Genomic DNA, 27,895 nt, shown 5'->3' with positions numbered 1-27,895 from the left:
GTGGTACATTTTGATGTGATAAAAAACTTCCAAAAAAGCGTTTAAAAATTTTTCTGGATTCAATTACAATACTCACCCACATAGTATTATGTGGTCTGCAGTACATTTTGCTAGTATCTATCAGTCTGTAAAAGCATAGTAAAATTTTTCTACAGTGGGCGATAAAGATGGCAGAATTACGCAAGACTCCTAAGGGAGTGACTGGAGGAATATTGGAGCCAGAAGAAGCTGGGGTGACAGCTGACATGGCAGGAGCCTGTGGTCTGGATTCAGACACTTTCTGACCCCAGGCTGCAGCCTTCACCGGTGGGATTCTTGCAGGCTGCGTACGTGAAAGTGAGGATCCATAAACTGGTGAGTGGAGTGTAGATGCTAGGCTGGTCAGAAGAGACAAGGAGGTGAGCCAGACCATGACCAGTGGAAAAGCTATTGGGCCCACTAGCCGCAAGGTAGCAATAGCTGGCATCCCGGTGAAGGGTTATTACGTACAACCGGCAGTGTAAAAGGAGGACCTTTGAAGAGTTTGGGGCCTGTCATCACATTTTGTTCAACCGTCTGCCATTAGAAACAGAACACTTGCCTCGAAGGCTGCAAGAGCAGATGGCTGGAATCAGGGTCACGTTCATCAAAATGGAGGGTCAACATCCCTGGTATGTGGTGGGGGTGATCCCTGAAGGAAGGGAGCAGGATGAACCATTCTTGAGGAATGAATGGGCCTGGGATAGGCTACTTGAGGTGGCTCGAGACAGGGCTACTACCACCAATGAGAGAGCATACTGTCCTTGTGGTTCCCCACCTCCTATGCGGAGCAGGTAACACAGGGGGCTGATGCCAATTTCTATATGTCTGAGGCTCCAGTACTACTGGAAGCTGGGTCACTTACAACCCAGGCACATGGGAATTGGGCTCCAGGAAGCAGGTGCAGGCAGTCCCCCCCAGCTTCCTGAGGTAGGAGAAGTAGAAGCGGTCATCTGAAGAGAATTACTGTATTGCCTTGTTAGAATTTTTTCCTGGTTTTGTACTTTGTGCAAAACCTTTTTGAGTGTAAGCGTACAGCAACTACACTTTAAAAATATTTGGATGAAGAATGCCAGTTGTTGCCTTTTAGGGGTCTATGGATGACCCTCCTTTAAATTTTTTCCTGGCTTTATACTTTGTGCAAAACCTTAATGAGTGTAGAAGTACATCATTTATACTTTCAAAATGTTTACGGTAAATAAATTTGTCTGGCTTCAATTAGTCATCCTTACAGTTGAACGCAGTTATTGCTAGATTCCGGTGGTATGCAAAACTACAAAAAAGCGCTGAAAAATATTTCTGTATTCAATTACTCATCCATATATTATTACGTGCTCTGCGGTACATTGCACTGGTATATAACCCTCAAAATAATTGTTCAAAAATGTATCAGTTTTATATTGCTCATCCATAGACTGTTATGACTTCTTGGTACATTTCGATGGTATCTAACAAAAGCATTGTAAAATTATTCTTGACTGAGTTACTCATCCATACAGTATTATGTGCTCTTTGGTACATTTCAGTGGTATATAACACTACAAAAAAGCATTGAAAAATTTGTCTGTATTCAATTACTCATTCATTCTGTGCTCTGTGGTACATTTTGTTGGTATTTAATGCTACAAAAAAGCAGTGAGAAATTTGTCTTAATTTAATTACTCATCCATACAGTTTTACATGCTTACTGTTACATTTCGGTGTTATATAAAACTCCCAAAAAGCATTGAAAATATTTGTATTGATTCAATGACTGATTCATACACTATTGCATGTTTTCTGTTACATTTTGGTGTTATATAAAAATAAAAATAACTTAAAAAATGTTTATGGGCTCAATGATTCATCCATACACTGTAATGCGGTTCTAGTTACATTTCGCTGGTATATTAAACTTTTAAAAACCTTCCAAAACTATTTATGGATTAAATTAGACATCTGTAGAGTATTACGTGCTTTCTGTTACATTTTGGTGCTATATTAAACTCTAAAAAACCTTCAAAATGTTGTTGTGGATTCATTGATTCATCCATGCACTGTTCTTGTTTTGCTGGTATACTAAACGCAAAAAAAATACAAAACTTTTTATGAATTCAATAGTTCATTCATATAGTTTAACATGCTTTGTGTAAAATTGTGATGGGTTAAAAATTTTAAAAACAGATTGGCTTGGTACTGTTCACAACACATTTTTAGTCAAAAAAATGACTATAGTCATAAATATTGGAGAATCTGCTTTGTGTGAAATTTTGTTTTGTATTAAATAAAAAAAACAAAAGCCAAAATTGACCTTTTACAGGTGTACACTTTCTAAATATTTTAATGAGGCCGTCCAGTTGTTGCCCTCAAGGATGTATAGATGACCCTGCTTGTAATTTTTGGCAGGCTTTGCACTGTGCATAACTTTTAGGAGTATAGGAGTACCACAACTACACTTTGCTCACAATATTTGAATGAGGTTCTACAGTTGGTGCCTTCAAGGTTGTATAGTCATATATATTGTAGAATCTGCTTTGCGTGAAATTTAGTTTTGGATGAATTAAAAATAAAAAACAAAATTGACTTTCTACAGGTGTACAATTTCTTAATATTTTAATGAGACCATCCAGTTGTTTCCTTCAAGGATGTATAAATGTGTCAGGATATCCAGAACTGACATCCAGTCAGTGTCTGGACCCTGAGAAATCTGTGCTGCTGCTGGGGTTTACCGGAGTCCCTAGGGAGAGGAGCACATACTAGAAGCTGTGCACTAACAGCACCTGCACCATGTGACTACCAGGGGGTGGAGCCGGCCGCAGGTCTCCCAAAGAGAGCAGGAGCAGAGAGAGATGCTGGCCTGAGGCTAAAGACTCTACCAGCAGGTATAGCACAAATAGAAGGGCCAATGAGCGCTAGACAGGAGGGATGTCAGTGACAGGCTAAGGGTCACAACCGTACAGGCAGCAGTAGTACCAGGGGGATAGACAGGAGAATCACCAGAGACATAGCCGAAGTCAGAAACCAGGAAAATAGACACACAGTACCGAATCAGCAGGCAAGCGCACAACAGGGACAGAGCGGGTCAGAAGCCAAGATATCAAACACAGTAACAAGCACACTGCACAAGGCACAAACGTACAGGAGCCACTAAAACTAAGCCAAGGACAAAAGTATAACTGACAGAGAACCCTGGTAAAGAGTGAGTATAAATACCCCTCCCAGATCCAGAAAGAGGCCACATACAATTAACCCTGCGAATGCAGGGCAAGAACCCTGTCCAAACAATGACAGTACCCCCTCTTAACGGAGGGGCACTGGACCTCCAGGCTTCTCCTGTTGTCTGGCATGGAAGGACCACACCAGATGATCGGCATGCACCGAACTGGCTGGAACCCATGACCCATCCTCCTGAGAGTACCCCTTCCAGTGTATCAGATATTGGAGTCTCCGGCGCTCCCACTGGGAGTTGATGATGCACCCTATTTCATACTCCAGCAGCCCCTCTATCAGCACTGGTGGAGCATTGGATGAGGAATCCTCTTTCACCGTCCCCACAGGCTTTAACAGGGACCTGTGGAAGACATCAGAAATTTTAAGGGAGGCGAGCAGCTGCAATCGGTAGGCTATTGGGTTAACGACCTCCACAACTTTGTATGGGCCAATAAACTTGGTGCCCAGCTTCATAGAGGGTATCTTAAAAGCTTGATATTGCGGGTGGATAGCCACACCTTCTCCCCTACTACAAATGCTGGACTGGGCCCCCTCCTCCAGTCAGCAAACCGCTTATAGTTTTCCTGGACCTTGGAAATATTCCTCTGAACTTCCCTCCAAAGGATTCTAAGACATTGTATCCTACCCTCAGCTCCAGGACAACCTGAATCCATGCGGGAAAACTTCCAAAATGTGGGTTAAACCCATAGTTGATCTGAAAGGGAGACTTCCCAGTAGACTGACTCACACGACCGTTGAACGCAAACTCTGCCATAGGCCATACCTCTCACCAGTCCTCCTGTCTGGAAGAGGCCAAGCATATCAAAATCTGCTCCAACGATTGGTTCGTGCGCTCAGTCTGTCTATTAGACTCCGGGTGATAGGCAGAGGAAAAGGACAACGAAATCTCCAGCTTTTTACAAAAAGTCCTCCAGAACCTGGCCACAAACTGTACCCCTCTGTCTAACACCACATTCACAGGCACTCCATGCAACCGAACTACATGCTGAATAAATAAGCGGGAAAGGGTTTTAGCAGATGGTACCGCAGGGAGAGGTATAGTGGGCTTGTTTAGAAAACCTATCCACCACCCATATCACCTCTTCATCATTTCCGGTCAAGTATTCTAGTTGGAACGCATTTGCGCTCTACTTTGTTATATGACATCATGTCTGGAAATACCATGTGCGGCCGTGTATATCGCTGCCTAATGAATCACAGGTGTTTTTCCTGATGATACTGCTATAAGAATAATATGGGGAGTGGCCTTTCTCGCAGCATTTTCACTATATGTGTGGCTATTTCACCCTCTGATGAACCCCCATTATTCCCATGGGGAAAATGCATCGGGCATTGCTTTGGAATGTCGCTATTTCTGAATAGAGCCTGATTGGGGCCTCAAACATTCTATGGGATTCTTGACTACTCTGATGATGTACTACGGCAAATAGATGAGTACATAACTATTTAAACCATCGCACTGTGCACTTTATTATGTCTGTCTTTTGTAAAAGAGATGATTGTGTCTTTGCATTGGGCACTTTACTGTCATACTAGTCCTGTTATGGATTGTTTTTATTGAAATTCAGATTGTCTGGGGATCCCTACATAGCTAATACCATTGGGACAATAACATATGACTATTGCATCCTGTTTACCCACATACATCTTTGAGTTTTGTCTTTTCAATAAGGGTATTTTGTTCTTGCTAATGTTATTGAGTACTATGTACTAAAATTGAGAATATTTCTTCAACTAGTCTATTTAAACAATATTTGTTGAATAACTGACATTGAGTTAACATCGTTATTTACATCTCTCATATTCTTATATTTGTCTATTTTAAATTTTTGCTTTTGCATGGGTATTAAGGTGTATTGGGACACTCTTTTGTGGTTCTCCGTTGCAGGGATTGTGAGGGATTTCAGGGTGAGCCATCGAGGAGTGGAGGCGCCTACCGCAGAAACTTAGGGTGCCAACCTCCACTATCAGGCAGGGCCTAATACAGTATAGGGACTATTTAGAGCTCACTAAGACTTCTCCATTGTAGGGAGTTCTAGAGACAGCAGGGTGAGCCATCGAGGAGTGGGGACGCCTACCGAAGAAACTTAGGGTGCCAACCTCCACTGCCAGGCAGGGTTCAGTATAGTGACCCTGTAGGGTTCACTAGGTACACACTGTAATCCTTTTAATTTATGTCCTAATGAAAGTTGAACATCGTCTTAACTTGTTTTCATTAAAAGTTAAAATTTAAGGATCCTTGTTCTTTGTGTTTTTGGTTTACAAGGTGTTGTGGGCAAGCCCGTGATATGATTAGCACGTGTCTTCAACAGTGTGTGACTTGGCTCTGGGCATATTTTTTTGCCGCTACTAACAAACTGAATTGCAGAATGTTCGAATTTGTGTGGAGCTGCAAATTTCAGGAAAATCAACTAGAACTTGATCCTCCACGTACTGATCCACAATATCTAGGCATCTGTCCACTATAGGGACCCATTGCAAAAAAACAAATAAATAAAGCAAAAGTTAAAAAGAACTGTATGGCATACTGTATGTTTCTTTGCAGTGTCTCAATAAAATAGTCTTGTTTTTTTATTTTTTTTTGGTGCAGATTCTTTAACACCTCATTAGTATGAATTAAATCTGCAGCAAAAAGGATGAAACAATTGATATGCTGCAGATTTAGGCTATGTGCCCACGTTGCGCTTTTCACGTGATTTTTTCCTGAGCAGAAACGCATGCCCCTGCCAGGGAAATCGCATGCGGTTTTGACGCGATTGTCAAGCGTTTTTGCATACGTTTTCGCACATATAATAGATGGTATGCGGAATCGCGGGCGATTCCGCAAAATTAATGAACATGCTGCGTTTTTTACTGCTAAGCGATTCCGCAGCTGTAAAGAACGCATCATTGGCACAACATTTGCGTTTTGTATTAAAAATGAATGGAATGCTTTTTTTAAGCATTTCTGCGGCAGAATCGCGCGTTTAAAAATGCCGCAGAAACGCTTAATTTTTTTTAAGCATTTTTCATGTGTTTTTCATGGTCAAACCGCATCAAAAATGCTTAAAAGAAGCATCCCATTCATTTTAATGCATTTTGGCCTTTTGTGCCAATGGATGCGTTTTTTACCGCTAAGGAAACGCTTAGCGGTAAAAAACGCAGCATGTTCATTAATTTCCTCTTAGGTCCGCTTTTTTGGCTATTTCCTATAGCCCAGAAGACGCACGGAAAAAAACGCATCAAAAACGCGTGCTTTTTCCGCAAAAAAAGCGCAAAAATTGCGGCAAAAAACGCGTGTTTTTTGGGAAGGAGACCCGTTTCCTGAGCGTTTAAAAACGCTACTGTGGGCACATAGCCTTAATCTGCAAGGTAAAAATTAAGGATGACACTTCAGGAATCTCATTCACTTTGCTTTTTGCAAATCTGGCGACAAAAAAATAGCGGCAAAACTGCACAGACCCATATTCAGAAACCACACACCATGCCACCTCTCCTCTGCTAATTGGAACCATTCTTCCACCACTTTAATTACCTCCTCACACTCTTTCGGTACATTACAGTATATATTATTTGTTTATTGTATTAAGAAATAAAATTTAACTAATGATACAATATATCACCTATGCAGAAATATTAAGTATCGGCTTTGCTAAGGGTTTTCAAAAATCGTTACTTATCTACAGCTAAGAGCAGCTACAGAAAAACACATATTTATGCCCAATTCAGAAATCTTATTTATCACGATCTGAGTACAAATTATAATTTTCGGACTGGTTGTGGGACCCTGACTTGATCTTAGCAACCTCAGGAGGGTCTTATCTGGGGCTGATGAGTTCTGGACTCATGGTCAGTTGTGAAGTTGTGGTCTGTACTCAGGCGGTGATAAATGGACGGCTGTATTCCGCCTTGGTATATGATTGCAGTACAGAGTATTGTGCTGCATTAGTGCATCTTTCCATCAGTAGACCACTTCTGCATGGAACTATGGAAAAGAATAGCACAGTTCTGGTATAAATTGGAATAAACAGAATTGAAAGAAATAAGAATGTAAAGTTTTATTATACATACCATAATGAATGTATCTGGATCATCGATGGAATTCTAATGCTGAGCTACTGTGTTGTCTGCTTTTTATAGTTTCCAACAGCTCTAGAAGAGAATCGAAACTGAAACATTGACAGTGCATAATGACATTGCAGACACTCATATTACAGATCAAAGTCTCTTTACAAGATAATACCATAATACCATTACTTTTACAGCACACACTACCTTTGGATTTACCACCACATACAACAGAACTGTAAAATAGAGTTTATTTGTCTACATACACTTTTTGATGTGTTTTTTTTGCCAAAAATACAAAAAATGTTCAAAATGCCAGTATTTTTTTTAAATGGTCTCCATTCTTTTCTGGTATTTTTTTTCTGTGTTTTTTCTGTGTTAATTAAATGGGATAAAACCCAACTCAGTGATTAAAGGAGTTGTCCAATAAATCAATAAGAATGATTTGGACTGGATAACTCCTTTATGGGAATGGACATCAAAGTAAACAGAGATAAACAGTAGCAAAAAATCACAGCAAAGGGCTCCAATCTAACCTTCTATAGCTCCAAAACTTACTATATAACATAGTTTTTAATAACATAAGCATGTTGTGACGACCGTCTGCGAATCTGGGCTGCAGTAGTACAGCGCCCCGAGTGACCCCGAGACCCTTAACCCCTATACAGGGATCTGGAATTATAGCAAGGCCCAGGGGTAGCTGTCTAGGGGCGCAGTGGACCAGAGCAGAACTGTCGTCAAGGGGTAAAAACTAAAACCCGTAAAAGTGGTCCGAAGACAGCAGTCAGAGGTCGGGGAAAGCAGAACTACAAAAACAGCAGGCAGAGGAAGGGTCAGGAATCCAAGCCAAGGTCAGCGTCAAAAATCGGAAGAAAGGCAAAGGTACAAAAACGGCAGGGAATAGAATGGTCAGGAATGCAAGCCAAGGTCAGCGTCAAAAATCGGAAGAAAGGCAAAGGTACAAAAACGGCAGGCAATAGAGTAGTCAGAAATCTAGGCTGAGATCAGAGTTAACTTTTAGCAATTCACAGAGTAGCACGCAGGGGAACCAAGAAAATATCCGGCGGCTTGCAAGACCAGTCCCAAGGTATTTGAGGGATCAGGTCATCCCTCACAGGTTCCCGGACTGATGATGTCATCAGGACCGCCCCCAGGACCAGGCAGGATGGTGATGCACCAACCCCTTCATGACTGATAGAGGAGAGGAGCCTGCGTCCTCCAAATGCCTGCGCAGGAGCCCCATCTCTGTTGCCGCCATCACTCTAGGGCGATCCACGGAGCCTCCCAGTGGCCGAGGCAGGAACAGCAGGCCCCGAGTCAGACGGTGATGTGACAGTCCGGCGCCTCCTAGTGGCCGAGGCTGGGACAGCAGGCCCCGAATCAGACGATGATGTGACAGTTCGGCGCCTCCTAGTGGCCGAGGCCAGGACAGCAGGCACTGAGTCTGACGGCGACGTGACCCATATGTGTTAACACATGATAGAGCTAAGCACACGCAATCCTATGTGTCATTAGCCAATAGCTGTGAAGCACTTAGTACTTAAGGCACCTCCAGCTGCTGGGAGGTACCTGAGCCACAATTAAGTGTTGCGATCTGCTAGATGCAAACCTGTTGTCAGGTCCTTGAACCTGCATATGTTCTAGTAACTGTTCCAGTCTGATCCGTATCTGTTCTTTGAACCTAAATCCGCACCTGCGGTACCTGAGCCTGAGACCGTTCCTGCTGTACACAAACCTGAAACTGCACCTGTGGTACTGCAGAAATCCAAACAAGGTCCTACACATATTGAGTAGTGAAGAACAATATCACAGCCTACAAAAGATTACTCTCATAAACATAAAATTCAGAAAAAACAATACCTTTATTTAGACAATCAACAGACACATAAAACATGTAAAAAGAAGAGGTCATGCAGAGAAAAAATAATCATGTAAGTATACAAAATAATTCTAGATCTGTCACACAATGTGATTTAAAACAGTCATTTACTTATATCTATTATTATAAGCGACATTCCCATATGGAAAAAGTATAAAAACTAAATTCCTGAATGTTTACATGAGCACTGTCACTTTATTAGTTAGCATTTAGCAAAAAGGCTACTTTCTAATATTCACTCGTGCAAGTTTCTAACCTGTTGTGCATTGTTATTTGCATTTAGGGCTATTTATTGTAATTTGCCACTAGGTGGAGACCTTGTACCACCAAAACTTGCATATGAAATAAGAGTGTGGTATTTAGTTTTCATACTTTTCCCATTTGGGCATGCCACTTATAATAATAGATATATGTAAATGACTGTTTTAAATCATACTGTGGGACAGATCCAAACAAATCTTCTATTTTTACCCCATGATTTTTTTCTCTGCATGATCTCTTCTTTTTACATGTATTTATGTGTCTGTTAAATGTCTAAATATAGGTATTTTTCCTGTATTTTTTATTGATGGGACTAATCTCTTGTAGGCTGTGACCTGTGGTATCGGAGAATGAAGCTACTCTGGTGGTACATGATCCTGAAACTGCTCTGGCAATACGCGAACCAGTACTTGTGCTTTTTTCCCTGTCTCATCTGTACTAGCACTTCTATCTATTTTATTATTATCTGGTCCCACCTTAGGTGCCTAGGTACTGGGATCTGTCCTGGAATAGCACCAGACATCTACCTGTGGTCCAAGTCTAATCACATCATCAGGAGCTCTAGTGAAAACTCAGTGGTTCGCCTAGTTACACCGCTCAAGGTTCTCCCTGGTCTTTAGTGCAGTGGGTCCCTGATCCACGTGTGTTACAGTTTGCTCAGGCCATGGACCCCATTGACCCTAAGACCTCTCCGCTCTCTGAGTTATTCCAAGAGATGTCCCAGCAGCGTAATAAGCAGGACAAGATCCAGTCCTTTCTGCGAACAGTGAATATCCGACACATTGACGTCAGCTGCTTCATCTGCCCCAGTCCAAGTTGCTGCAACAGTGACTACTCAACCTGCAACTTATGCATTGGGACTTGCTTACCATCTGTTTGTCCCTCCACGTTTCTACAGGGACCCCAAGCAGTGCCGTGGGTTTCTTAACCAGTGTACCCTACACTATGAACTGTTGGCCCATAAGTTTCCCTTACATTGAGCTAAAATTGTTTTCCTGATGTCTCACTTAGCAGGAAAGGCCCTGGCATTTCTCAATTCCCTATGGGAACGGAGGGATCTGGTGAAGTCAGATTTGCAGGTTTTCACTGGAGGCATTCCGCAAAGTCTTTGACAAGTCGAGCCATGTCGCTTCTACAGCATTCTCTCTCAGGTTACATCACGGAGGTCTGACTTTAGGCCAATATGCAGTTTAGTTCTGCACTCTGTCTTCTGAGCTTGGCTGGAATAAAGAGGCGTTGATGGAGGCATTCTGGGAGGGATTCTCCGGAAGAATTAAAAATGAACTGTCTGGTCTAGACATCCCTGCCACATTGGATGACCCAATTTCCCTGACCATCCTTATCAAACTCAGGTTCCAGGAACATTCCAGAAAGTCATCATATGAAAAGAAACTGCTTTGTCTGGTTTTTTGTTTTCAAATGCCACTTATCACTTGGCTGTCTACGCCAGCTACAAACTCTGAATCCATGGAAAGAGAGCCCAACAAAGGCATGAACACCTTTGTGCCAAGGGACTGTGCTTCTATTGCGTTAGTATGTCACATTTGATCTGTATGTGTTCCAAGAAGTCGGGAAACTCAAAAGCTTAGGGATGGTAGGAGAGACCTGCCTGGTCGAAAATGAATCCTTTCCACCATTGATTCTCGCCATAGTCATATCTTGTGGAGGTTCATGGTTCGTTGAAAGAACTTACCTATATTCCACTGCAGTTGGAAATTTCATGCAGCAAGAAGTGGTAGATGGGTACCAAATTCCCATTCAATGCCTCAAGAATCCATTGGTGTCATCCGTCAAAGGGAGGTTACTTTCCGAAACTGTCCATGTGGTCACTTTGGAAGCAAAAATGCTACACATGGAGAAGATTGCCTTCTATGTACTTCCTGGGCTGTTGCATCCTCTTCTCCTGGGCCTTCCATGGCTACATGTTCATGAACCCATACTAGACTGGAGATCCGGAGAGATGCTCCAATGGGGACAGTCTTGCCTTGAAAAATGTCTTGTTCCTATACATCCTGTGCGGTCGCATATGAAACCATCTAATCTCCCAGGTCTGCAGTCCACTTACTGGTCTTTTGATGATGTCTTCAATAAGAGAGAAGTGGAGATATTATCTCCACATAACCCATTCGATTGTCCCATTGACCTGCTCCCAGGATCTCTCACTTACTCAAGGTCGCATCTATCCTTTGTCAAAAGTGGAGACCTTAGCCATGTCTGAATATGTAAAGGAAAACCATCGAGTCATCATATTCACCGACTAAAAGAACATGGCCTACATACATGACTCGCCCCCAGAGGCCGTGGGGTACTCGGTGCTGGGCCCATTGATTTCTATGGGAGATGTCACAGTGGCAGGGACCCGGTCCGTGGCCTCAGGCGGTCAATGTAAAAGGGGTAGAGTGATGGGGATAAAGTTATTGAGATGATTCGTGACGCCACCTGTGGCTTCTGGTCAGTTTGAACAGCGCTGCAGGGTTGCTTCTCTGGGACAGATGGTGTGGTGCAGCAATGATGTTGAAGCTCCCCACAGGTGGAGCTATAGTCCCAGGGCAGTGTAGATGAGGTTGGTAGATGGTGCAGTGTGAGGCACAGAGATGTAGCAGTGCTGAGTGGGTTGGCGCAGGAAGAAGGCAATGAGACAGATGAATGCAGTTCCAGTTCTTTTACTCACGTTCTCGGCACAGACAGGTGCCAGCTTCAATGCCATGGTCTCCGGATCAGGGGCTCAGCCAACTCCCAGGCAGATGGAATTAACCTTTCCAGCTCTCCCTTTCGTGTGCCTGTTCTGAAGGTCTCCGCACTAGCGCTTACACTGAAGTACTTGTAGTTGTGTGTTAAACCCAAGTTCCTCCCCTCAGATGTTCCTTCGAACTCTACTCGCATGACAAGTGACTGTAGCCTGCTTCGGTGACTCCATCCGTCATGTCCCGGCTCACACATAGGTTGCCACTGTGTCTTTGAGTCTTTCGTGGGAATAGAGTGGTCACAGCTCCTATTTCTCCAGTGTCTGCTGCTGGAGCATTAGTTTCAAAAACAGCCTCGGGGACCGTACCCCGGCCATGCGCTTCAAACTTGAGGAAGGGCTCTGCTCTGACCCTAGTCCTTAGTTCTCTTCTCCTTACGTTCCACACTAATCTTTCTTCCTTCTGAAGAATCAGGCTTTCTATTGCTCTTTCCCGGGCCAGCTGCTCATGGTCACTGAAGTCTGCTGCAGCACCTCCCTTCACTCCATCCCTCTCTGGGGATCTTCTCTCACAGACAGACCACTTCCTAACATTCTCCCGCTCTCATGTGCAGTCTAAGCTCCACCCACCTCCCAGCACTCTTCGTGTTCCATGCAGGGAGCCACAAAGGTTGCTATGCTACATTACTGTGTTTATGCTGGATGTGAGTGGTGGAGTCTGGTCAGGTCTTTCATCTTACCTGGGAAGTGGGATACTACACCTCAGGAGGAGGTGCAGTACCTCTGTGGCCACTGAACCCTCAGGGGCGCCACATACAGTGGGCGCAAAGACTGAATCCGTGCCAAGCTAGGTGGTTGCAATTTTTTGCCATCTTTAATTTCATTCTACATTTTTGTCCAGCTGACAGGAATGGCAAGGCAGATGCCCTTTCTAGGACCTTTCTACTTCCTGACCAAGAGGAAGAACTCTACTCTGCATACTATTGAACCCTATAGAATAGTGACTGTGGCTTCGGTGAACTTGTCTCAGTTTCCTCCCGAGAAGACTTTAGTGCCAGAATCTGATATGAAGCGAGTTCTGCGGTGGGGACACTCTTCTTAATTGGCTGGTCATGCCGGGCAGAGGAAGACTACTCATCTAATTTCTCATCATCATTGGTAGTCTACGATGAGAAAGGATATTCTGGAGTATGTTTCTGCCTGCCCTACCTGTGCTCATAAGACCCCTAAGCATTTCGTGTTCGGGCATATTCTTGTGCTTCCTGTTCCTTCAGCTCCCTAGCAGCACATCACAAGGGACTTTGTCACAGCCCTGTGTCCTCTAATTGCCCTGCCATCTGGGTCATGACAAACCACTTTTTAAAAATGTCTCCTAGTGGATATATGACTTTGCACCACATTGTATCTATTTTTAATATTAATTATCTATGGTAGATGTAATTACCATTCCTGACCTTACAATCATGTCATAGGCTAGGGAGAAGTAATATTGGCAAAGGGAAGATCATTATTTTATTTGCCCGTAGGAGTTGTCATGGGGACAGATAATTAATTCATATTTATGTTGAATATCATTACTGTATCTACATAACCCACAGAGTACCCACAGGGGATTATATTTTTATCTGTATAGGGTATTATTTTCCTGAGGAAGTTTTTCATCTCTTATCTTTTATCTATGTTTTCCCATCTGCCTAGTCGAAGGGACATCTAGGGAAGAAAGAGATAGTCTTTGTTGAGTGAGGGCACCAAAAAATCATGCTCTTAGGGTGCCAACCTTCACTGCTAGGCAGGAGTCATTGGGGACTACTGTAGGGTTTCTGTAGACACCTTGTGTTATCGTTTTGCTCAATGCTTACATTGCTGTGTTTTTTTAACCATTTGTTTGTCACACTGGGTAGGTGTCTTTTCATACTTATAAATTAAAGTTGTTTTTAAGAGCCTACATGTTCACACAAAGCTGTTATTCCCGAGTCTGTGTATGACCTTTTTCACACACTTTTTGAAAATTGCTCACTTTACTCCACTGCTTGGTCTTCTGTCTGCTGCCAAGCTCGCTGAGAGGTTTATACAGCACATCTTCCATCATCATGGTTTTCCTTTTCACACTGGGTCCAATAAGGATGTCCAGTTCACTTCCAGGCTCTGAAGAGCTATTTGTAAACTGTTAAACGTGAACTTGGACTTTTCATCTGCATACCGTCCCCAGTCCAACAGTTAAGTGGAGAGAGTCAACCAAATCCTATTCAACTTTCTACATCATTTCACAGATGTACATCATGATGACTGGGACAAGCTGTTACCTTGGGCAGAATTCTCTTATAATAACCAATTTATTGCATTACCAATCTGCATATATAAATACCTGTCTGTGTTCATTATCTCATGAAATACATTTACATATGATCAGCTTGCTTTTTCTGAAATTGCCTGAGCCCCCAACGACCAATGTGCGAAAATTTCGCACGGGCCAAGCTAGTATACAATTATAGTGATACCTAGCATGCACTGTATATTTGCTTTTTTATTCATGCGGTGAAGCGGTGAAAAAAAATGCATATTCATACAAATGCACATATTTTGCCTCCATTTAACAAGAACCACACATTTTCATTTTTCCCTAAATGGAGCTGTGTGAGGGCTTGTTTTTATACAGGTTGCGTGTGGAATGATGCCCCCAAGACCATGCAAATCAGGAATTAATGGTGTAATTTAAAGAGTGAACAGCAGTGTTCAGAGCTCAGCTCCAACTGTGGTCATTACAGGCAGATACTGGCTGAATAAGGCTGTATTCCCATGATGAGCTTTTCATGTTGCAGAATTTCTGAACCTATTATTTAAATTAGGTTACTTGGGTTTTCTCATTGCGTTGGTGTGAGTTTTTTAACATGCATTTTTATCGTGCTCTTGACGCTGCGATTTTTGTCTGTTTGCTGTCATTCTATGAATAAAGCTGTCGTGTTTTTGAATCATTCTGGTATTTTGATTTCACTGAACTTTGTGGATACACTTAGGCGCAGATTACATGCATTTTTTTATGCGTTTCTGCAGCGTAAAAATACTAAAAACGCATGTGCAATTTGTTACCGGCGGATTTTCCGCATCAAATGTAAATTTATGGGGAAAATCTGCACAGAAAACCTAGTGTACACGCAAAAGAAATTGATATGCTGTTGATTTGAAAAACGCAAATAAGAGGCACAGTGCGCATGAGATTGCTAGAAATGCCATCCACTTTGCTGTAATTTTAAGTTGCTGGGCTTTTGACACAGAGAAAACATTCAGTGTCAAAAACGTGATAAAAGATCATTGTGGGAACGTAGCTTTAGGCCCATGATCCAGAACTAGCAGTGTTTTGGACGCAGTGTATGTTTGATGTATCCAAAGTGCTGCTGACTTCTATTGAACCCAGTTAAATCCGCCTGTGATCACTGAACCGTGTGGATTCACAGCGTTCAATATATTCTATTGATGCTGCGGTCTTGAAACACATTCCACTTGTCAGTGTCCACAGATGATCCGCAGGTGCACATACACACGCATAGTGGACATGGGATGTCTATAAATCCCATCCACTATGGTGTAACATCTGGCTGCTGTGGATTTGACGCTGAATAAATATGCAGCGTCAAATCTGCAGCAATTCCCTATCATGGGAAAGTACGCTCAGGGATCCTTCACACGTCAGTTTTGTAAATCAAGGGCTATCCTTGTTTCTCATGCATAACATACATATAATAATCTATGGTTTAGTTCACATGTCCGATTGATTTTTTTTCTCAAACTGAGTGGTCTGCACAAAAGCACAAAGATTTGTCTGATGTTGATAAGAGAGTCGGATCAAGCTTTCCAATGCAAGTCTATGGGTATGTGGAAAAATCGAACTTCATTCAGACGCCATCATACTGCTGTCCACTTTTAAGCAGACTGTTTGATAGAAGAAGCTTGAAAAATCTCCATCAGTATTTTTTTCCTCAAAGACAATCAAGCACACACTAACCAACCTCTGATGAAACTGGGACCGTTTTTGCATATGAGAAAAATCACTGACATGTGAAGGAGCCCTAACACAGCCAGTGGCTGCCGGGAAAGATGTGAGCTCAGATCCTGAGCTGGCAAAGAAGAAGCCCCGACATATAACGTAAATGGACATTGAATACTGGGAAGAGGTTAATGATTAATGCTTGTTTAATGTACTACAACAAAAAATTGTTTTCATGTTGTTGCAATCAAAGACTACAATAACATTTATACCTTTCCATCAATAGAGCTAAGTGAGCCCTTGTTTTTTGCAGTATACCTTTTCATTGATCAAAAAATTCTATTATGATTTGATTTTTATTTGAGAGGTGAAATGAATAAAAACAGCAATTTCTGCAGTTTTTTTTACAGTGTTCGCCTAGAAATATATGATCCTAGTCGTGTTCAGACCTCCAAAGCTTATCAATACCAAAGCAGAGTTGGATGTCCTCTTGCATTTCGTCAGTGAACATTTAATGTGGCTATTTCATTTTCTGGGATCTGATCACAGAATGCTGTAGAATCTACAGTATAGACCATAGAGGGAACTTAAACTAAAGTTTTAAATTTTTTCCATATTTTTTGAAACTTTCAATTATAGTATTACTTTTTATGCTTTAACTCTACTTTTGTCCCCTAGGGGACTAGAGCCTGTCCTAATTCATAGTGTATAATGAAGTAACTCTGTATTACAGCATGTAGTGACATTTCCTTAGGCTGGACTCCATAGGAGTATAAAGATGGCAGCGACAGAGGCCACCAGTGGGTGCCAAGATCAGCCAGTGAATTGATGCCCCCTGGGATCGTGATACTTAAATGCCGCTGTTAGAAGTTGACAGTGGTCTTTAAGTGGTTAAACAGCTGTAATTGAAGCTAAATTTGCTGTGGTGCTGTCCTGCTCCATATACCTGCACACCTGGACTGGAAATGTACATGCAATTTGTAAAAAACTGAAGTTAATACATCTGGTTAATACACCAGAAACTGGACCAGACGGTTTGGACAACTTAGCTGCTTTGTCTAACTGAGGTCTAAAATAGTCAAAATTACAAAAATGTACTTCCTGCCTCACGAGAGTTCAGGTAACTACTGCTAGACTTTGACCTCGTTATGCTTTCCCCTGAGCTCTGTTTGTCCAGATGGCTGTTGGATTTTGGTCTGTTTTAAACAATTGTATTGGTCAGTTCACCAAGAGCTGATTTCTATTACAGCAACTAAAGCATCTGTTAGAAATAAAAAGGATTACTACTGTGTACCGAAGCAATTTTATCCCAGAATAGGTAGACCATGACCAATTACTCACAATTTTCTTTACATTTTCTATTTTTTTATTCATATAGACTTTTATAGTCATTTATAACATAATTATTTGAATATAATGATTGTTTTATTTTTTGAAATACCATAGAGCCAAAGCTCCAAATCCTGCAATGAGTGAGGCTACTATCGGAAAGGTAGGTTCTTCACTTTTTCTTGGTGGTGAGTAAGCTGCGTATCTTTCTGGTTCATAGTTTGGATAGTCTGAGGTAGATCGACAATCCGTGTAGGTTACAGATGGTCGGATATCTGCTTTAGAATCTGAATATGTTGCTGTTGATCGAAAATCTGTTTTAGAATTTGGGTAGGTTGCTGTAGATGAAAAAGCATATGACGAAGTTATCCCTTCTGATCGGCTTTTTACTTTTGACTCTGTCTTGTGTGCAGGCTCCTTATAGGTAGAGTAACCTCCAACTACCGTTTGGTCTTTGGTAGCCATTATCTGCCATTTACAGACCATCAACTTGCAAGCCTCACAGTGCTCCTTGTCATGAGGACCTTCCATGTCATTACTGTATACTTCAGGCTTCAACTCTTGCTTGGCCTTCTTCTCGCCATAGAATACCTGCATAATGCGATTCACAAGGTTCCTGGTAATTCTGATGATATTTTCATGACTAATCTCTGGTTTTTCCAGTTTTGGAATGCTGCATTTTTTACATTCCTGTCGGAAGATCCTCATCTTTACCGTGCCTTGTTTTAAGGCTCTGTTGAGATTCATGAAAAATAAAACATGGACTTCGGCAGAGTTCCACCAGCGTTTACATCCAGAGCATTTGAACCTAAGTAAAACATGCAATATATTAGAGGCTACATTGGAAATATAAAGCACAGTATATACTATATCAACTCTTTTTTTAACAAAAGCATCACTTACTGAGATGACAGTCATGGGAAGCCAACAATTTTATGTAGTAATAAAAAACAAAATAATCATTAATGACATTAAGGATTGGTCAATCTTTTGAAATTCAAATCTGTCAAGTTTTGCTAAAAACTTCAATTTGTGGCAATAACTTTTCGCAAATTGCAAGTGCTCCAATTGCCCTGAAAATGTGTACACTGCACTGACAGATTTTTCACGCATTTTAACCCCTTTACCACCCAAGACATATCCACATGTCCTGTGACCTAGTACTTGTTAACCTGGTATGTATGGATACATCCCGGCGATTTTGTGCTCACTGAGGCTGTGTGCGCATGATCGCCACATGGTTTCAGCTTATTCTGACAATAGTTGACACCCGGCACTCAGAAAGCCCCTCTGAGCTTGGATCAGAGACCCTGCAACGTCATCACAGGATACTGATCGTTGCCATGGTGACCCATCATCGTCATGACAACATCCGGGTCACCAGAGCTAGCAAAGTTGCTTGATCATGCCCAGAGCATGATGAAGCAACTTTGTCAGTGCAGCGCTGACAATTTGCATAGCATAGGGATGCTCCTCCAAACCTATGCTATACAAGTGATCAGCCTGCAAAAAATGAAAGTCCCATAGTGGGACAAAGTAAAAAAAAAAAAAATTTTACATTGTAAAAATATTTTAAAAAGATTAAAAAAATTATAAAAAATATATATATATATATATATATATATATATATATTGTACCCATGAATAAATATTTTTATGAAACAAACATAAATAATAAAATATATATAAATATATTTAGTATCGCTGTGTCCGGAACAATCTGACCTATAAAACTGTCCCACTACACTTTAGAGAACACCATAAAAAAATAAATAGAAAACAAGGCAAAAAACAATGCTTTAATACCGCCGAATAAAAAGTGGAATAAAACGTGATCAAAAGAACGGATATAAATAACCATAGTACCACTGAATACATCATCTTGTCTCACAAAAAACAAGCCACCACACAACTCCATCAGTGGAAAAATAAACAAGTTATAGCTCTCAGAATACAGCAATGCAAAAATAATTATTTTTTCTATAAAATAGTTTTTATTGTATAAAAGTGCCAAAACATAAAAAAGATATAAATGTGGTATCACTGTACTCATACTGACCAGAAAAATAAATTTGCCTTATCAATTTTAGCACACGCAGAATAACATGAAAAAAAACAAAAAAAAATCCTAAATTGCTGGTTTTTGTTCATTCTGCCTCCCAAAAATCTAAATAGAAAGCGATCAAAAAATGTCATGTGTCTTAAAATGGTATCAATAAAGATGTCAACTTGTCCTGCAAAAAAAAACCCTCACATGACTCTGTGGGCCGAAATATGGAAAAATTATAGCTTTCAAAATATGATGATGCAAAAAAGCAGTTTTTGCAATAAAAAGCGTTTTAGTGAATGACAGCTGCCAAACATAAAAAACTATATACGGTAGAAGAATAAAATTGACCAGAAGAATAAAATCGCCATATCACTAATACCAGACGAGTAACAGCGTTAAAAAAGCAAAATTTTTCACCTACTATTGATTAGTTCATTCTGACTCCCTATATCACAGTAAGGCTTGGCGCATATTTATCCTGCGCTGAACACTTACAATGGGTTTTCTGTGTAAATCTCTGAAATGCATGATTCAGATGGAACTCCCGTCGGAAGATTCCCTATAATGAGGCAGATTGAGGAACTGTGGACGCAATACGACCTGGGATCTGCCTGTGTCCGTCTATTTTAAGTCTGCATAAAAGTGCCATCGGTCAGTTTTTTACACTTCTGAAAAGAAGGAAACAACTGAATATTGGCCAGAGTCCAGAGTAACTACTGCCTCATTATAGTGAATGGATCCTGTTAACGTGCCTGCTTGGAGAGGCAAAACTCCAGGAGTGGACCCTCTGGGCCGTGGCAGCGAGGGGTCCCCGGGTGAGCAGCCAGGTGAAACCGACCCCTATACAGGGACCGTTAGGAGCAGGCCCAGGGGTTCGGGTGCCACAGCAGCCGGTACCAAGAGGGGCAGCTCGGAGAGACTGGAGTAGGACAGGTACGAGACTAAGACAGAGTAAGGCACAGGACCGGTGTAGGATGACTAGAAACCAGTACGGACAGCAGAACGGAGCAAGGACACAGGACCGGAGTAGGACAATTGGAAGCAGGTACGGACAGCAGGACGGAGCAAGGACACAGGACCGGAGTAGGACAACAGGAAGCAGGTACGGACAGCAGGACGGATCAAGGACACCGGACAGGAGTAGGACAACTGGAAGCAGGTATGGACAGCAGGACGGAGCAAGGACACAGGACCGGAGTAGGACAACTGGAAGCAGGTACAGACAGCAGGATGGTGCAGGACTGCAGGAAGAGAGAGGGCAACAGGATAAGGCAGGTGACGGGAGCGGACTGACAGGGAGCCTAGCGTGCAGGGATTAACACGACAATCAGGCGCCTCCATTATCGGAGGGCAGCCTGAAATACCCAAGGACCAGCCCCCATTGGTCCGGCGGTGCTACCGGGTCAGGGCACCGCCAGAGCATAAGAAGAGACAGGGAGAGCCGGCCGTGGCTTATGGCGCATGCTCAAGGCCTGTAGTAGTGACATCACAGGCCGCGGGCCGGTCAGAGGAGGATGCCGCCGATGGAGGGAGGAGAGAGGCTGCAGCGCTGGAGCGGGTCAGTGAGTATGAGGGGGCACAACGGGGTCCGTGACAGATCCCTCGGGGGATTCATCTGAATCACGTCACTCAGAGATTAAGATGGATACCCCAATGTAAGTGCTCAGCATAGAGTGCTAGATAAATGTGATCCCAAATGTTATGTAAAATGTTCCTAACAAAAGCTTCAAATCAATCCACAAAAAAACAAGTCAAATTGTATTCTTTAGTGCTAAAACATGTAAATATGTAATATATGAAATATGAATATAATTACTGCTCTAGATAGTAAGAAAAAATGGAGACACTTAGCACATAATTGTTGGCTGCAGTGCATGCATGAATTGGCCATATTAGGTGCTAAGTGTCTCCATTTTTTCTTATTATTTAGAGTTTTAACTTTATTTGTTTGTTGTATATTTAGGCAGCTGCTCTTAGTTTGCACCTGCACCTGTTTTCTGATTTGTAAGTGCCAGTCAGTTTTTTTGTTATTTGCATATCAGGCCTCCGACTGAGCACTCTGCCTTCCAGCCTGTGGCGGTTTTAATTGCAGCAGGATCCTACCTATCTATAAATTCAGGCTTTAGACTAAGAGAGGTATTCACACTAGACACATAGGTTCCCAGCAAACTGGAGCATGCCTTGTCATTGGCTGCTGAGCATATATGAATTGTCCAAATTATGTATTAAGTGTCTCCATTTTTTCTGGAGTTAAACTGTCTGGATGAGATGTCAGAGGGGATATAGTGGCAATAAGGGACAAAAGGATTAAGGCGGCTGCAGGTGATTATGAGACAGGGCAGGGTAATTACATTTAAAGCCTCACTCCAGTGGTGCAATAAAAAAGTACTGGAATGGTACTTTAAGCAGCCTTTTGCAAAACATGTCTGTCTTCACAAGTATCTTAACTGCTACATTTATTTCTGTTGTATTTTTTTAACTGAAAATATGCTGCGTTTAACTGACCAAGCAAAGTGGATGTTATTTCATGAAAACATCTGCCCACGGTTCATCTGAAGATTTTCTTGAACTGTGGGTTTTTTGGTGCATTTTTTCTATATAAGTGTCTATGGCCATGTAAAAAAGCCAATTGCTTCTTTAAGTACATGTGAAGATCTGAGGTGATGGGTTGTAATAATCACCTAGGTATACAGAAAATCCAGACAGATGGCCAAAATACAATGTCCTCAGTCCACAAGTTCCCAACCTGGGATCAGTAGTTCCACTGCCCCTTTACCAGGTGATATCCACTCTTCCAACTTTTGGTTGGCCAACAGCTTTTGGTATCTCCCGCCGATATAGTGTGCAGTCACATCCTATGTTCCTCCAGACGACGGATATCACGACCATTGCTTATGGATACCCCTCCAGCCAACAACGCCTTTTCCCCATGAGTTCTCAATGCCCCCAAACCGCCAATTGAGCCTGACTCTCGGGAGACACCCCCTTTCCAAAAATAACTGTGCATTGGTAGGGATGTCTCACTCAGGCTGAACCCCATCACCTGGGACTGCCTGTGAGACATCTTGTGGTGACGGCTCCCCTGGATTTACTATCCCCATCCACACAATGGGCCTAGTGGCTGGGTGTACAATGGCTTGAGGTCCCTGAGATACTGATGAGATTAATATAATGATTGCTTTACATTTACCTTTAGCAATCTCCTGTCTGGCCTTTTGTATACATAAGATCCAGCCAGCATGTCTTGCTCCGCTTGCTGTCAATGAATGGAAAAATGTATTCCTGAAGCTGAACTGACAAGTAAGAAAATCTCTGATCAAACTCAGCAAGAAAATCACTAATAAAGCATAACAATAATATCGACTTAACCGGTGTGTGCATCCCTTAGAGCTCTACGTTTGTTGTTCCAGTTGTCTTAACTAAGTGGGAAATACATAAAAAAACTATTGCAAAAAGTGAAATAATCAGAGAACATTTTTATAGTGTAGTGTGGTGTGGACATTGACAGAATACAGCATTTACACAATGTGTGAACACAGACTCAGGGTTACATTTTTAATTATTCTTTTTATGGCTTTAATAGAAAAATAATCACACTTTTTTAAGCCATTTACGACAAGCAATGAGTTCATTGTATTACATGGGTTGGTATGATTACAGTTATGCTAAATATGCCTGTGTTATTTGTGATATCAGTTTTATAAAGTGCATAAAAAATGTCTTTGTTGTAACTGTTTTTCATTATGTTATATCAGTATTGCAATTGCTATCTTTTCCCTGAGGAAGCCACAATCGTGGCGATACGCGTGGGAACCTATCCCACATGCTTTCTCCCCAAGCAACCAGGGCTCTGGCTTAAATTTTGAAACTCACACCTATTTCGGTGTGAAAAAGCACTTCAGTCTAGGAATGGGTTTGTTACTCCTTTCAATATCTGTGCAGTACCAGCTTTGCATTTTTTGCTATAAGGCTGGAGTCACACACAATGATTAAAAAATCATCCGATTTTTACAGTACGAAATCGCACAAAGGCTTCTTGTCCAGGGATCCATCTGTCATCCGAAATTCCGTCGATGAACCAATTTTATTCGCATCTAAGCATCAAATTGACTTCCAATGCCAATGCCTGATGCTCTTTCCTGTTGACCTGGAGAAGTCTTGCGATTTTATCGCAAGTGACACTTGTGGTCCGTTTGTAATCCGATTTTTAATCGCACCCATAGACTTGCATTGGTGAGTCCGATCCGAAAATCGGTGACAATCGCAGCATGCTGCGATTGTCTCGGTCCAAGGAAACGTTCCGACAAAAAATCGGATGATGGGAGCAGCCCCATAGAATAACATTGGGCCGAATGCAATGCGATTTTTTTATCGCATTGCATTCGTCCGATTTTTTCGCTAGTGTGACTCCGGCCTTATTGAGGGATCTGCATTTTATAGGTAAAATCATCTTTTTCTTAAAATGCCCTTCCGTATGTCTCTCTGAGCCCATATGGTACTGTCCACATGCACTTTACAGCCACATAGGAATTGCTTGGCGCTATATATATATATATATATATATATATATATACACTCACTGGCCACTTTATTAGGTACACCTGTCCAACTGTGTGTTATGACTTAATTTCTAATCAGCCAATCACATGGCGGCAACTCAGTGCATTTAGGCATGTAGACATGGTCAAGACAATCTCCTGCAGTTCAAACCGAGCATCAGTATGGGGAAGAAAGGTGATTTGAGTGCCTTTGAACGTGGCATGATTGTTGGTGCCAGAAGGGCTGGTCTGAGTATTTCAGAAACTGCTGATCTACTGGGATTTTCACGCACAACCATCTCTAGGGTTTACAGAGAATGGTCCGAAAAAGAAAAAAAATCCAGTGAGCGGCAGTTCTGTGGCCGGAAATGCCTTGTTGATGCCAGAGGTCAGAGGAGAATGGGCAGACTGGTTCGAGCTGATAGAAAGGCAACAGTGACTCAAATTGCCACCCGTTACAACCAAGGTAGGCAGAAGAGCATCTCTGAATGCACAGTGCGTCGAACTTTGAGGCAGATGGGCTACAGCAGCAGAAGACCACACCGGGTACCACTCCTCTCAGCTAAGAACAGGAAACTGAGGCTAAAATTTGCACAAGCTCATCGAAATTGGACAGTAGAAGATTGGAAAAACGTTGCCTGGTCTGATGAGTCTCGATTTCTGCTGCGACATTCGGATGGTAGGGTCAGAATTTGGTGTAAACAACATGAAAGCATGGATCCATCCTGCCTTGTATCAACGGTTCAGGCTGGTGGTGGTGGTGTCATGGTGTGGGGAATTTTTTCTTGGCACTCTTTGGGCCCCTTGGTACCAATTGAGCATCGTTGCAACGCCACAGCCTACCTGAGTATTGTTGCTGACCATGTCCATCCCTTTATGACCACAATGTACCCAACATCTGATGGCTACTTTCAGCAGGATAATGCGCCATGTCATAAAGCTCGAATCATCTCAGATTGGTTTCTTGAACATGACAATGAGTTCACTGTACTCAAATGGCCTCCTCAGTCACCAGATCTCAATCCAATAGAGCATCTTTGGGATGTGGTGGAACGGGAGATTCGCATCTGGGATGTGCAGCCGACAAATCTGCGCCAACTGTGTGATGCCATCATGTCAATATGGTCCAAAATCTCTGAGGAATGCTTCCAGCACCTTGTTGAATCTCTGCCACGAAGAATTGAGGCAGTTCTGATGGCAAAAGAGGGTCCAACCCGTTACTAGCATGGTGTACCTAATAAAGTGGCCAGTGAGTGTATATATATAGACATATATATATATATATATTCCTTAGCCATATAGGATTTACTATTGGCCATTGTTATATACGTGTGCAATATATATATTTTTGACAGTGGTTCTTTGTATTCAATCATCTGGGGATTATTTTGTGTGGGAAGTCATTACCTATATAAAAAGGCATGACACATTATAGGTCCTTTTCTTTGTTGTATTTAAAATGTTTTTAAACTATATTGTGTGTTTTTTGCCTGTTTGGTGTATTGGCTAATAAAGTGTTACCATTTTACTAAATATGCAATTGAGGTGCTCCCTTTTTCTTGTCTTTCTATGTCATGTTTTTTCCAGACCCATGGTGAGCCCTCTTGCTTAATATTCATTAGCGGTGCCCTCCACATTTTGCATATATACAGTATTGCAATTGTGTTTCATTTTTTTAGTAAATTTATAGGAAGAAAAAAGTACTGCATATAGAGATGTAGCTCTGTGTATCAATACAATGTGCCTGTAATGAAGAATAATAGCTACATTCAATAGACTACTTGACTCATTGCTACAGTAGCTGAATGCCATCCAAGCGCTTGGTTGGTTAATTAAATGAATGGAAGTATGTGCAGAGCACAGACAGAAAAAGAAGCGGAGGGACTACTGAGAAGAGGAGGGACTACTGGGATAGCGGGCATGTTCCCCAAACCTGGACTATTCCACTGTAGTCAGGATGGTTGGGGGCTATGATGCTTGTGATGTCATAGCTGCAAGGCTGTATTGGGAAGCCTGTTCGGTTGTGGCTTCAGTTTTCTATGAGTAATGCAATTTTTTACTGTGCGAAAAAGGCAGCAGGCTTGAGAAGTTCATAATATTCAGAATATAACAGCTGGGTTCCCTTCTGTAGTGGCCACAATCAGAGAAACCTCTAAACCTGGCTGTAATGAACCCGTATCTCACCACCCCACCTTACATGACTATTATGTCTGAAGAGCATGCAATACGGTCTCCTCACTTACACAAACGTGACAATCTGCACCCCCAGAGGACACGTAAAGTCAGCTTGGCACAGTTTTACACAAACGACCCCTGTCCGCATGAGCCCAGAGAGGCACGGTGAGTGAAGGGATGTGGCCAATGCAATCGCTGGCATAGCACCACACTCGCTCACAATCCTGAAAAGCTGAGAGGCCCCTTTCACTATCACCAGTGAAACAGCACCTGGTCAGCCAGGTAACGGATGACAGTGTGAGTACTACTCTCATCAGTCTATGCCTGCTGTCGCTGATAACAGTGAGAGCAAGCAGTGGCTGATAGGAGTATTCATCATCTGTCACCTGAGCTATAAATTAATAAAAAAAAAATGGCATGGGTTCCCCTCTCTTTTTGATAACCAGCATGGCAAAACTGACAGCTGCAAACTAAAACCCTCAGCTGTCAGCTTTAACATGGCTGGTTATCAAGAATAGAAGGGTCCCCATGCAACTTTTTAAAATTATTTAAATAAATCATTTTAAAAAACAGCATGAGGTTCCCCCCATTTTTGACATCCAGTCAAGCTGAAGCAGACAGCTGGGGGCTGGTATTCTCAAGCTGGTAAAGGACCATGGATATTGCCCCCACCAGCCTAAAGATAGCAGCTTGCAGCCACCCCAGAAAAGGTGCATCTATTAGATGTGCCAGTTCTGGCGCTTTGTCTAGCTCTTTCTACTTAAACCTGTGGTGGTGACAAGTGTGTTAATGTCACCTTTGTATTGTCAGGTGACAGCAAGCCCACAGATTAGTAATGAAGAGGCATCTACATGATGCCTCTCCATTACTAACCTCATAGTTATATTTTAAATAAGCATACAGCCAGAATAAATTTCTGTATTTGCAAAGCGCCAGCATTGGCAAATCTAATAGATGTGCCTTTTCTGGGGAAGCTGCAGGCTACTACTTTTAGGCTGGGGGGCCATATACATGGCCCCTTGCCAGCCTAATTGTCAAAAATGGGGGGGATCCTATGCAGTTTTTCAAAATTACATATTTAAATAATTTTAAAAACGGTGTGGGGACGCCTCTATTATTGATAACCAACCATGATAAAGCTGACAGCTGAGGGTTGCATCCCACAGCTGTCAGTTTTGCCATGCTGGTTATCAAAAATAGAGGGTGAACCCAATCCATTTTTTATTTATTTATAGCGGAGGCACTGGCTGATAAATACCCCCATCAGCCGTCACCTGCTCTTGCTGTTATTAGCGCCATTGGGCGTAAGCTGATGGGAGTAGTACTTTCTCATCAGCTGGGCCTCTATGACTGAAGGTAAACTTTTTACCAATGGTCACAGCTGCTTGTGCTCTGATGGGCAGTAATAATCTTACCGCTGATCAAAGCCACCAGCGTTTCTCGCGCTGTCATGCAGATGACAGCATGGTAAATGCCTGATGTTCTCGGTGCCAAACCCAAACAGTAACATGGACTTCCTGGAGAAGTCTGTTTTAGGGGTCCATGCCCGAACAGTAGCTGTTTGGTACAAAATCCAAACTTTACTCATGAGCCATTTTATTTTATGTTCCTGATAAGCTTTGGTGAGTTCTTGATGTTCCTTATTTTCTGCACCATTTCTGCAGAAATGTTATTATTAACCCCTTCCCGACCCATGACGACTAAGTAGGCGTCATGAAAAGCT

The 27,895-nt window shown here is 42.2% G+C and overlaps 1 protein-coding gene across 1 annotated transcript in view; it reads right to left on the bottom strand.

The window, feature by feature from the left end:
* Positions 1 to 17,423: 17,423 nt before the first annotated feature.
* LOC141100723 (receptor-transporting protein 3-like) overlaps positions 17,424 to 27,895 on the bottom strand; it is a 30,096-nt gene continuing 19,624 nt past the window's right edge. The window contains exon 2 of the mRNA XM_073589384.1: positions 17,424 to 18,217. Within this exon, the coding sequence (XP_073445485.1) occupies positions 17,506 to 18,217 (712 nt within the window). The 3' untranslated portion in view covers positions 17,424 to 17,505. The remainder of the gene's footprint in view (positions 18,218 to 27,895) is intronic.

Source organism: Dendrobates tinctorius, unplaced genomic scaffold (genome assembly GCF_039654945.1).
Source record: "Dendrobates tinctorius isolate UK_male_01 unplaced genomic scaffold, ASM3965494v1 ptg000107l, whole genome shotgun sequence".
Taxonomy (NCBI): domain Eukaryota; kingdom Metazoa; phylum Chordata; class Amphibia; order Anura; family Dendrobatidae; genus Dendrobates; species Dendrobates tinctorius.
This window is presented reverse-complemented; position numbering and strand designations above follow the sequence as displayed.